The sequence below is a fragment of the Dendronephthya gigantea genome, unplaced genomic scaffold (genome assembly GCF_004324835.1).
Source record: "Dendronephthya gigantea isolate DGI-Jeju-01 unplaced genomic scaffold, DenGig_1.0 000319F, whole genome shotgun sequence".
NCBI classification, from domain to species: domain Eukaryota; kingdom Metazoa; phylum Cnidaria; class Anthozoa; order Malacalcyonacea; family Nephtheidae; genus Dendronephthya; species Dendronephthya gigantea.
The window spans coordinates 69,128-81,310 of record NW_021163329.1 but is presented as its reverse complement, the minus strand read 5'-3'; the positions used below and the strand labels follow the sequence as shown (position 1 = coordinate 81,310).

Sequence of the window (12,183 nt, the reverse complement as noted above, 5' to 3'; positions counted from 1 at the left end):
ACACACAGCACAAGAGCAGCCTCCACCTCTCATCTGGCATCTAATAACGTTGACATATTTCGATTCTTAAAGCAGTTGGCTGGCGTCAAATGAAAGGACATTTCAAACTTATTATCACAAGGAGATTGAACAATCCTCCTTCAATTTTGGCTCAGTGTTACTAAATAGTCTATAATCAATAAATGTTGTGTTTTTACACAATTTGTACTTACTTAGTCTATGATTTTGCTCCCTGGGAGCTTTGAAATCTCGTATCAATTCCGATCGCAGTAGAAGTTAAAAATTCAATAAGGTGAAGTTGGATTTAAATTCTACAAGTCATCAGCCAGGGAGTGAAGGAGTTGTACACCCTCCCGAAAATCATGCATCAATGAATAAATAATCAATTATAGTGGAGCGAAAAGCTCGGCAACGAAGTTTGGTTCTCGGTGAATAGTTGGCACTATCTCGTATCAATTCCGATCGTACAACTCCTTCGCTCCCTGCCTGATGACTTGTAGAATTAAAATCCAACTTCACCTTACAGGTAAGTCTCGTTGAATATTTAAATTTTATTTGATTCCACATTTCATATCCTGTTTACGAAACATTTTTTTGAAAGAAATAGTTTGCAAAATGACAATTAAAATCACGTTTTTCATCGAGTAAGTTGTTAATTACCAATCTTTACTCGTTCAAATTTTGCGCGTGCGCACATGTATCACGACCATTGAACGTCCAACGTCCATGACATAAAATTTGGACAACTTTGGATTCCGCTATGTTCTCCCGGGTTCCGGGTATAATCCCTAATCTCCGGGCGGAATTAGTACCCTCACACAGTGCTCCGCACCGGCTCAGATATTATCTCATTTACAGACAACCCGAAAGAGCTTAAATAACGTTAATAAGTTGCAATTTTTTATTTTTGCATAGTCCTTTTCTCAACGAGAAAAAGATTGTTTTCAGATGTTGACAGTTCAACACATAGTGCGAAGGTGCAAAGGTTGGTCTGTCATTTTTTAATAGCTTTATATATAGAAGTATATATAGAAGTATTGCCTACCGAAAATCGTCCACTACATTCTGTTTCATCCGTAAAGGAATTCCTATACGGATGAAACCACCTGCGTGAAGATTCATATACGGATGAAGCAGACTGTAGTGGACGATTTTTGGTAAGCAATACTTCTATATATCTGCTCTATATTTGTATTTGCTTTGTGAAAGCAACATTTCGATTCATGACACAATGAAGTCAGCAGGTTACCTCAACCCGATCGTACAAAACAGAACAATCATAATCTTTTCAGCTTACCCTTCACCATATCAATCAGTCGACCATACCTCACAGTCTTCCGTTTGATGAATTCCAGGACAGCTTGATAGAACAAGGAATGCACTTTCTCTCGAGTAATGTCGTGGGGTAAGAATCTGCTCGCCAGCTGGTAATATGTCTCAAAAATCTCATCCATGCTTCTCAGGAAAAACTCCGGGTTACGATGGGCCTGAGTCGCTAAATATACAAATGGATACTGTCAAGAGGTCTCCATGTCTCTTTTTATTATCTCTAGCAACTATCTCTTAAGGATTTTATGTCCGATTTTCTTCTTTTGGTAGATGTGAACGAGTGGATATTTACGAATGCTCAGATGTATAAGAGCTCTAATTTGAACATCCGCAACTAATTCACTCGTCCACATCCATCGAAAAAAGAAAATAGCAGCAAAAATCAGAAGTGTAAACGGGATTTTCGCAATAAAGTATATTCGAGCATCAAGATAGATGTGAATAAGTTACTGAATAAGTTAAGGCCATGTTACACGGTGCAATTTTTCTTCTAATTTGCAATGTAATAATTCCACTTCTAAAAGATGTATATCAGTGAAGAGTCTTGCGGAAGTAAAGTGCACGAAGTGTAATAAACGCAAAAGTTTCATTGTTCCCAAATATACATCTCCCAAAAGTAGAATTGCATTGCAAGATGCAAGAAAAATCGTGTAACATGGTCTTTAGTGGATAAGTTACTGATGCTTAAAATGGATACTCTCAAAAGAGGTCTTTATCATATTTCACTATCTCTTAAAGGCAACCGAGAGTACATTCGACCTCTTGATAAATGTGAATAAGTGGAGTCACTAATGGTCAAAATGGATATTCGAACATCAAGGGCTGCTTGTTTGAAAGATGGACACAGTTATCCAGAGGATAGTGATTATTTCAAACGTTAAAAAATTCCTCCCCATTTCGCATGACCAAGATTGAACTTCACAATTTAATGTCTACTCTAAATACTGGTTCCCAAAAAAACCCACGACCTACCTGGTGGTAATTCCGACACCATTGCATCCATTCTTCTAATAAAATATGTGAAGCATTCACGGACATTCGTTTCAATTGTTCGTACGCAATTGATTTTAGGATCAAGGAATAATTGGTGAAGTTTCGTTTGTAAGGCAAACTTCAAACACTTGAACATGTTTTCTCCTGGCTTCCTGGACGTGTCATATTTTAAACTGTTTTTTATGTCTTCGAAACCTATATAGAAAAAGCGTCATTTTATAACAAACAAATAATCTTCAAACAATAATTCACACAAGAGTTCCCTCTGGCCTCTTATAACTATTTATTTGACAATGCATTGTAGGCTTCAGCTAGAAATGTTGTTTCTCATGCGTTGATAGCAAGGACAGGCTGACTTATTTTATACACATTTATCAATGTATATATCACTTTTTTTAAGTACCTGTACGTATACGCACGTAAAAGTTTAAAATAATTTAAACCATACTTATAAAATCAACGATTGAATAGATGCACAGGGTTGGATTCTTTTGATGATTTCGCGTGATTTTCCTCGCAAAAAATGAAGTATACAACAACTTAGAAGGTTTTAAGCTTCTTAGGGCGTGTACGACTACGTTCCTAAAACGCGACATTTGAAAGCAGTCCTTAGAGAAGCTCGTATATTTCATCGCATACCCTATCCAACTAGGTCTGACTTATTTTATACACTTTTATCAAATTGAATGACTTAGAGAGGATCATATATTTCACCGGATACGTTTAAAACTAGATCTGCATGACTTATTAACTTTCACCACTTACTTTCACAGCGAGAGTAATCGAATCGCACATCAAAAGTAGCGATGTTTATAAAGAGACTACACCATGGTATCGATGTTTCTTCATCAGATAGTTTCTTGATTGGCTCACCAGTCGACGTGACCGCGTCAAAATTTACAAGACATTTTTCTACGTTGATCTTGCACTTGTAGATCGGATCCTCCTCGAGCATCGCCGTGAGGTAGCGCTTCGCTAACTGCTGGTCGTACGTCAACAGGAGAGGGTCGTCGATCCAGCGCATCAGAAGAGTGTCCGGGTCCGAGAAGACATCCGGGACTTTTGTGCGCTCCATATGACCCAAGTAAAGATGACACAAAGTGGGCGCAATCTTTGAACCCTGCGCTATACCTGGAATAAAATTGAGCAGATATTTTGATGGATTAGACATTCAGTTTTAGTTGAACTTCCCGTTGCCATGCAACATGAACTTAAATGGAAGTAAAGATTTTGTCTTGTTTGTGATTACTAAATCACTTCACAAATTTTTATCAACAACAAGTCCAGCTTCGCCATTTTGGATGAAACAATTACTTTATGGTGTCAGTGTTTAGATGGCCTGATCCAAACACGCGGGAATGTTGCGAGAGTTACGAAAAGCGCGCGAAACACGCAACATTCCCAAGTGTTTGGATCTGGGGCCCGTTGTATTGTAATCTTTTAGGGGCTGTTTACATGAGCCCGGTTACCCGAGATTCAACGAAGCATGAGAGGACATTGAAGTACTGAAATAAGACATTATGACACCAAACAAGCACGTTCTATTGTTGTGGTGATTATATGACTGCCAGGATCATGTTATCTTCTTATTTCAATACCTCAAAATCATCTCACGCTTCGTTGAATCTCCGGTAACCGGGCTCATGTAAACAGCCCCTAAACTACATTTCGCCTAGGTTAAATCCTAGTTAACTCAGAAATGCACAACTCTGATTGACCAATTCTATCCTTAACCACAGTTAAAAGTGATTTAGTCTATTATACAACCTCCCCCGGGCCATGAAAACACGGGAAACCATTAAGTAATTGTTTTACAACACAACCACAACAACAAGGTAGTGTTCCAAGTTTGATTTCCTTGATTATATTTCCGTGTTTGGATGGCCTGATCCAAACACGGGCTTCGACCAATCAGAAAACACGTAAAATACATGTTATTTTATAAATATATGTCTGATATGCACGACGCAATAGTCTGGGTGAATTTTCTTCAACTTTGAATCCACCGTAATTTCAGGACAGGTAAGTCCAAGCATCTTTTTCATGCATCTCAAATAAAAACATCAGACTCTTTAAAGTCTTTTTGAAGCCTTGAGAATCTATGTAGCACCTTATATTCACAATCTTTAAAACATGCATTCTAATATTTCTGGCAGCTTGTGGTTTTATACTCTATACCCTATGCCCGGCAGCTGATTTCCTACCCCCACTACAAAACATCCCTGGATATCCATCCCAGATAAGAAAAGCATTGAAAACTCACCACATTTCTGCAGAAAATATTGGGAACTTGACAGTTGTACAACATTCCCCCTGATGTGTTTCCAAAGATCTTCAATTATTTTAGCGCGGGGGACGCTGTTATAGAACATTTTGTCGACGGCCACAGTGTTCTTCATTTTCTCATCGGATATATTTTCCTTAAGAAAGACTGGGAAAGATCTGTTATCTTCTATTGGAGCGGCTGGCTTCTTGTGCTTATAGACGATGTTGTTGTTCAGATTCGTTTTCATTTCAATGAACTTGCGGATGTTGTATTCATCTTCCTTGATAACCTACACAGTGATAACAAAAATATATATTACTAAAACCGCGTGTTTTTTACAGCCTGGTAATCACGCGTCAACAAAAGCCAGTTCATCGAGGTGTTAAGGCGGTTTTCCATTAGGCGAAATTTTTCGCTCGATTTTCTTTTCAATTTTGACCGGTGAAGGGAATCCGCTACGGTTGAATTCTCTTGATTGAAAAGAATATCAGACAAAAAATTTCATTCGGGCGAAAAATTCTTCCTAGTGGAAAACCGCCGTTACAACCAGTAAACTCTGTGTAAACTGGAACAATAACACGGCCGTCATCTTTGAAGACGAGTTCAGGAACCAGATCCTGTTCATTTCAATTGTCGGATCACAATCGCGCGGACAATAACAAAATAGAACTGGTCTTCAATTAAGCTTGAAAAGTGCATCCAAGTGACCGGCAGTTATCGCTCCAGTCATCACAAAGTTCACCTGCTGGAAATAGAAATTTCATAGGAAATTACAAAATTTCCACTAATCTTTTTATTAGTACACACAAAATATCGTAAATTTTCAAAATCATCTTTTAGAAGCAGGTTTGGTGTTTTGGAAATTCGTGAAATCGCACGGTAATGCTATAATTTAGGCTCATTCACACTTACCAGTTTTGCTGCCATGCCTGATTTTCTTTTTTGATAGATGTGAACGAGTAATTAGTTACGAATACTCTGACATACAATAGCTTTTATTTGAACAACCGTAACTAATTTACTCTGTCACATCTATCAAAAGACGAAAATCGCAGCAAAAATTGCAAGTGTAAACAGGCGTTAGGAATGTTTGACCAGCATACCTCCTTGAGGATCTCCATCATTTTCTTCTGGTCAAACCTATCATAGCACTTGGAGAAATCCAAGCGTACGACAATCAATGGTCTTTGCTCGGAACGATGTGATTCCTTGAATGCTGAGAGCTTCCTGAAGATCTCGCCATAATCCATCACGCAGCCGCCCAACAGTTCCGGGCATCGTCGACATTCGTACGTGAGCACACTATCGACGAAAGTCAGCATCTCGTTTACTGAACGCTCCTCGTGAGGATATCCTTCAGGAGGATTCACCTTCGCTGTCATGTTCATCACAGGGCGTACACCACTATAGTAAAAGTACATGAAGTATGAGAGAGTTCATCACAGGCCGTTCACCACTATAGTAAATGTCCATGAAGTACGAGGGAGTTCAATATAGGGCGTACACCTCTATAATAAATGTAAATAAAGTACACGCCTAAAAACGCTCAGGTTGATGCAAGTTGATATGAACAGGATGGAGCAATGTTGTGCTGCCCGCATTGTTCCGAGTTGTAATCAATATTGAACAATATTGTTACACCCGATTCAGTGTCAACAATACTGTTCAATGTTGATAACAACTCTGAACAATATGGGCAGCACAACATTGCTCCATCCTGTTTATATCAACTTGCATCAACCTGAGCGTTTTTACGCGTGTATGAGAGAGTTCATCACAGGCGAAGACCACTACAGTAAATGTACATGAAGTATGAGAGAGTTCATCACAGGGCGTAGACCACTATAGTAAATATAAATAAAGTACGAGGGAATTCATCACAAGACGAAGACCACTAAACGCCTAAAAAACGATCAGGTTGATGCAATATTGATATGAACAGTGTTGTGGTGCCCACATTGTTCAGAGTTGTTATCAATAACGAACATATTGTCAAACCAGATTCATTTCCCACAATATTGTTCAATGTTGTTGACAAGTGTGAACAATAATGGCAGCACAACATTGCTCCATGCTGATAACCGCAGGCTCAGAATTTTTAGGCGTGTATAGCACAGAGTAAATATTAGATACAGAGCTGGTACTAGTGCACCCACTTTTTCAGCGCGCATGCTTGGCAAGTGCCGGAGATTTGAAGTGTAGACAATTCTGCAATTTATTTAAAGTGGGTAAAATGCTATATAAATGACGATATGGTAATTATAAAGCTTCAATTATCGAATCAGCCTTTAATAAATCAGCCGTAGCTATATCAACATTTAAAACGAACCAATGCTCACCTTGCCTTAGGAATAAAACGCAAAGGCGCCTTGAGGCTCCTTCTCGATGCGACACGCTTTTCAGCCTCAGTCTGGGGCAGAGGTAGCAGCATAGTTTTTCTCAACTCCTGAACAGCGCTAGTTTGGGCGTTGTCCCAATCGCCTCTTCGGTAATAGAGAAGGCGATTACGCGTAGGCACAGACTCGGTGATCGTGAAGCAATTTCTCAACAAGGGCACGACATAGCAGTTCATTAACCACACGAAGAATTTCCTTACCAAATCCTCGCGTTTGAGGGACAATGACTGTGGGATGCGGTGACCAGTTTTACGGGCGGGCAGCTTGACAAAGCCGCATTCGCTGACACGAATTCCATTCATCACGTTATGAACAGACATGTTTTCACCTTTTCGCAAGGACAAATATCGCTCGACGCTGGAATCAAAGGCGCTCAGGTTTTTTCGACAGCCCCACAGCTTCATCGGTACAGCCCGTTTCAACACAGCACGAGTGAAGAGTTTCAACTAGGAGCGATAGAAATTTTTGTCCCTCATTCACACATTAGATATTATAGCATTAAAGATCTGTGTTGGCCAAGGGTGAAGTGAACCACTTTTACTGGTAGCCACTGGGCCCTCCAGTGCGAGAAAAGTCTGATGGTACATGAAGTGATTGGGTTGTTATGGATGGGGTTCCCCCCCCTCTCCCATAAGGCTTCAAGCAGGATGTAAACAGGTTATAAGCAAGGGCTGGCGGAGGGGGTGTTTGAAAGGGCAAATTATGAAGGTCCTAGGAAAAGATGAGAAAAAACAGTATCCACAAAAAGAAGGCACATGTGACCTATATTTCTCTGTAAGACCTGGTTACAATATGGTGATAAATTTACTGGTAAGGGGGGTGCAACCCCATAGCCTAGTCTAGAGGGGGGCATGGGTGCAATTTTAGGTATCAGTTCAAATTACAGGGGGGTGTAAAAATTCAGTGCCTACAGCCTGACTATATAGGTGGCACCTAACATTCCCGACAGCTGTACCACAACCTATGCCCAGCACCCCCCCTCCTCCCATAACTACCAAGAATCTATTCCTGAAAAGTCTATGCACACATTTTAAAAATTACCTGATGGAATGGAACACTTTCGAGGCTCTTGGATTCTGGGCAAATGTTAACTAACAGCTTCTTAAATGGGCAGGACTTGTGTCTTCGCAGGAACAACACAAAATCTTCAACAGACTCTTCAAGGTATTTTGATGTTTGGTCACTGGTGAATATCTCCTTCATCAAAGCACGGGCCCCAATGGTGCTACATGGCGACTTCTCCATAACATGGTCCACTGGAAAACACCAACGTTTATCATGACCAACAACACCAGTTATTTTGCGGCTCACCAACTCTTTCCCATCTATGGAAGGTTTCTTCACATCTGTTGAAATAGAGGGTAATTTTTTTATTGAGAGAACAATTCTTGTAATAAATACATAGAAAGTGTTTACAGGTAAGTAGGTGAACAGGAATTTTAGACAAATTTTCAAAAAATATGAAGATGTTTTATAATACTGTCCCCTAGAAATTCAGAGTTCATTAAACTTAATAATATCAAAGCTAGGATTAAAACGACAGTTCGAATTTCGACAATAGTCAATGGTTAATGGCATGGGTGATCCTATTAAATATACACACATGTTTTGATTATATATACAAGAATTTGATTATACACACATGCGTTGATTATATATACATGAGTAAAAACATGAAGTTTATGGCCTCACAGTGTAGCTTAAAATATATAGAGCACTGCACCAGAATCCCAGGGCACCAGGTTGATTCCTACCAGAGGAAAATGTCGTTGCAAATTTTTGAAAACTGGTTCCAGTCAGATCTTATAGTGCATAAAATTCACCAATATTTCCAAACTAGAATTTCTACTTATATATATATATATATATATATATATATATATATTTCTATATATATATATATATATATATATATATATATATATATATATATATATATATATATATATATATATATATATATATACATATATATACATATATATACATATATATACATATATATATATATATATATATATATATATATATATATATATATATATATATATATATATATATATATATATATATATACATACACAAGTCAGTCACGGTTATACACTTTTCAAACTTGTGACCACCAAACATAAAAATCTAATAAACACCAGCCATACACTGCTGTAATTGAGCCACATTAAACACTAAAAAGTAGCCAAATCAACCTGTTGACAGGCCTAACCTTAACCCTCCCCACCCACACCAAAGTATGAAACCACACTGGATGCACCCCAGCTGTTAGAAAGTTGACCTATATATACTGTTTGGATAATAATGGAGTACACCACTGTGGTAATCATCAAGTGATATTGCTAAATAAGCTGATCATATCATTCCAGAAAAGATAGGTCTATTAATTTGCAGCAACTAGCTGGAGTTTGGAAAATATCATTATTGAAAATGCAAACACATCTATCACATGCACCATTAACAAAATACATCAAGCAAGACTGTAATTCTATACAATATGTGTAAATTAAAACATGTATAGCACCATGGTCAGGTTAATTTTAACTTGGGGACCTAGAACGTTTAGCAAACTAAAGATTGCAGGTTTGTTTATGACCCTGCTCAAGCTAATTTTCAGAGTAGGTCCAGTGAGTAGGTCCATCACAATATTAAAGTGCCTGAGTATAATCTGGCTGATTAAAGTGACAAAATATTTTCTTGGACAAAACATGTCTTGGCTAAAATCATTAGTGGCAAATCCCTTCACTTTTTTTCTTACATAAATCTTGAAGTTATATAAGTCAATCAGCCTATTTAACCTTGTCTAGCTTGCATAAACATTAAACTCCCCTCAGAAATCCAGAATATACAGCTTGCATTGCCATTCTAAGCACAAAAAATTGTTGTGAAATAGTATTCAATTGGTTTATTCAAAGAGAATAGGGAACTACCTTAGAGACTGTTTTTATTACCTCCAACGTACAGAAGGAATCTTTGAAAGCTACATAGTAAGTCTGAATGACTCAACATATTTGCACACAAAATTTAAATTGAAATCGTATATTCACATGCCGCCATGTTGATGAAATAATTTGCCCCAGGACTTGGCAAATGTGGAAGGGAAATTCAAAATATCTTCCTTAGCCAACAACTCAGTGATTTGCACAGGTCATTATAGTTAAAAATTCAAACAATATCAAAAATGTTATTTACATTGAACAGGCTTGAGCAATTTGAGCACAAACTGACATATATGAAGCTGACTGTGACTCTATGAGACAAACTTGAAAAAACCTAATTTATTTTTGTCAGGTTTGACCCTAATTTCCAGATGACAGCTTTGTATAGCAGTCAGATATGCCATAGCCCCTAACCGAAGCAAAAGTTACAGAAGGGGCTGGTTGTTTGAAAGGCACTTAGCACAAACAGTGAATAGACCAAAGTTTAAAAATAGTATACTCTCATCTATATTAAAGATATCAGTATAAGACCTTATGAATGACTGAACCCACATCTTACGCATTAAATAATAAATATGTACTTTCATGGAACATCAAACTATTTACATAGAAATATTTTAGCACAGTAAATTCTTTTCCATTTTGAAATGATCAACCATTCAAGTAAAATGTTTTTACTATCATTCGGCAATTCTTTCAAAGTGTTAACAGGAGATATTAGAGGAAAGCCTTGACCAGGGAGGACGACTCCTTTTATATCCAACATTGCACCTAAGCTTTAGAAGTTTGGTTTTGGGTAAAAGCTTGGTTTTATGCAAACACAATGTTGTTTGAAGTGTATGGCTGGCAATTCATAATGACAAGTGAGAATAATAATAACAAGCAAAGCTATTTGTTGGGAAATTAAGCATAAAAGATCTATTAAAAAAAAGAACCATAGCAAGCATTTAAGCACTCTTGAATCAGGAGGAACAAAGTAATACTGAATGAGATTTTCAATGAGGAAGGTAAGCCTAATTAGAGCATGTGACAGGTTACACCTGTGGCATTGGATCATATTTTGTATTGAACTTGAATATTTGGCTATAGAATTGACAAAATCTGATTCTTTTCAACATTTTGTATGCTTTAAATAATGTGTTTCTTTTGTCCAAGCTGCTTTGAGGATGGATAAAAAAGGCAAAAACACAAGCATTAACAATAGCACAAGGCTTGAATAACATAAGGGTAAGAAAGACAAAATAAATTTTAAAAGAATAATCTTTCTGCAGTCTTTTGCATGTATTTATTAAATCAAAACGTTTTTTCCGTTATAAAAGAAAAGAAAACCAGGCTTTTCATGCTTCAGAAAACACTTCCGCATTGTTTTAACAAAGCCTATTCAGTATTGATAAAGCCTACATCAAAATTCAAGTGTATTGATCATTGTATTGCATTTGAAACGATCTTAATTCTTTCTAACAATAGAGTCTTATTTAAAAATAGAAACGCAAAATACTCCATACCTTTTAGAACTTCGTTGATCGGTTTCCCTGTGACCTGCATGAAGCACGAGCCTTCCTTGATGAATAAGCTTAAATTCTTCATCAAGTGGAGCATCAGATCGCTTCCAATGAGCTCGTGTAACGCTTCAAAAATAGCCGACTGAACGAAGACAGCCATGCTATTTTGGTAGAATGGATGGTCACCTACAGGTCGGACGTATGTGCCGCGCTTGTACCCCATGGTCAACATGTTGTCTCGGGGTTCGCCTTGCACCGTCGACAAGCTGATAAGAACGGACAGTAGCTCGTCTATCGTGCTTGCCTTTTTGGTGCAAAACTTCTCCACGCGCAAATTTGTTGTTGCATCGCAAGCGACAATGCTAGACGACATAAACGTCTGCAAGGCTTCGCTTATATGCATTTCCTTGATGTGAAGTCTCACAAACTCCATTAGGGAGCACGTTGTCGCATATTGCTTTTTGATCACATCCATCAAAAAAATATATTTAAAAAAAGTTACTTTAATCACAGCTTTAAAATTCGGCAGCAAACAGCTTTGCTAGCGAAGGAAAATATCTCCGATTCCCTCGTGTCCAAATTAACTAGTGGTCGATGCTGACGGGTATCACGAGACGATGGTATCCAGCCAATCATAGAGCGATCCATAAAATGCGTCACACAAGGGGGGGGGGCATAGACCCCCTATGTTAAAAATTAAAGTGCTCTACAGGTGTACACAAAAACCCCATCTGAAAAATCCTAAAGAA

At 37.9% G+C, this 12,183-nt stretch overlaps 1 protein-coding gene across 1 annotated transcript in view; it reads right to left on the bottom strand.

Moving 5' to 3' along the window:
- LOC114541893 (telomerase reverse transcriptase-like) overlaps positions 1-11,833 on the bottom strand; it is a 37,389-nt gene extending 25,556 nt beyond the window's left edge. The window contains exons 1-8 of the mRNA XM_028561690.1: positions 11,438-11,833; positions 8,026-8,330; positions 6,928-7,430; positions 5,692-5,992; positions 4,586-4,877; positions 3,088-3,453; positions 2,302-2,517; positions 1,327-1,495 (exon numbers count right to left, since the gene is read on the bottom strand). Coding sequence (XP_028417491.1) covers positions 1,327-1,495; positions 2,302-2,517; positions 3,088-3,453; positions 4,586-4,877; positions 5,692-5,992; positions 6,928-7,430; positions 8,026-8,330; positions 11,438-11,807 — 2,522 coding nt within the window. The 5' untranslated portion in view covers positions 11,808-11,833. The remainder of the gene's footprint in view (positions 1-1,326; positions 1,496-2,301; positions 2,518-3,087; positions 3,454-4,585; positions 4,878-5,691; positions 5,993-6,927; positions 7,431-8,025; positions 8,331-11,437) is intronic.
- Between the last annotated feature and the right edge of the window lie 350 nt (positions 11,834-12,183).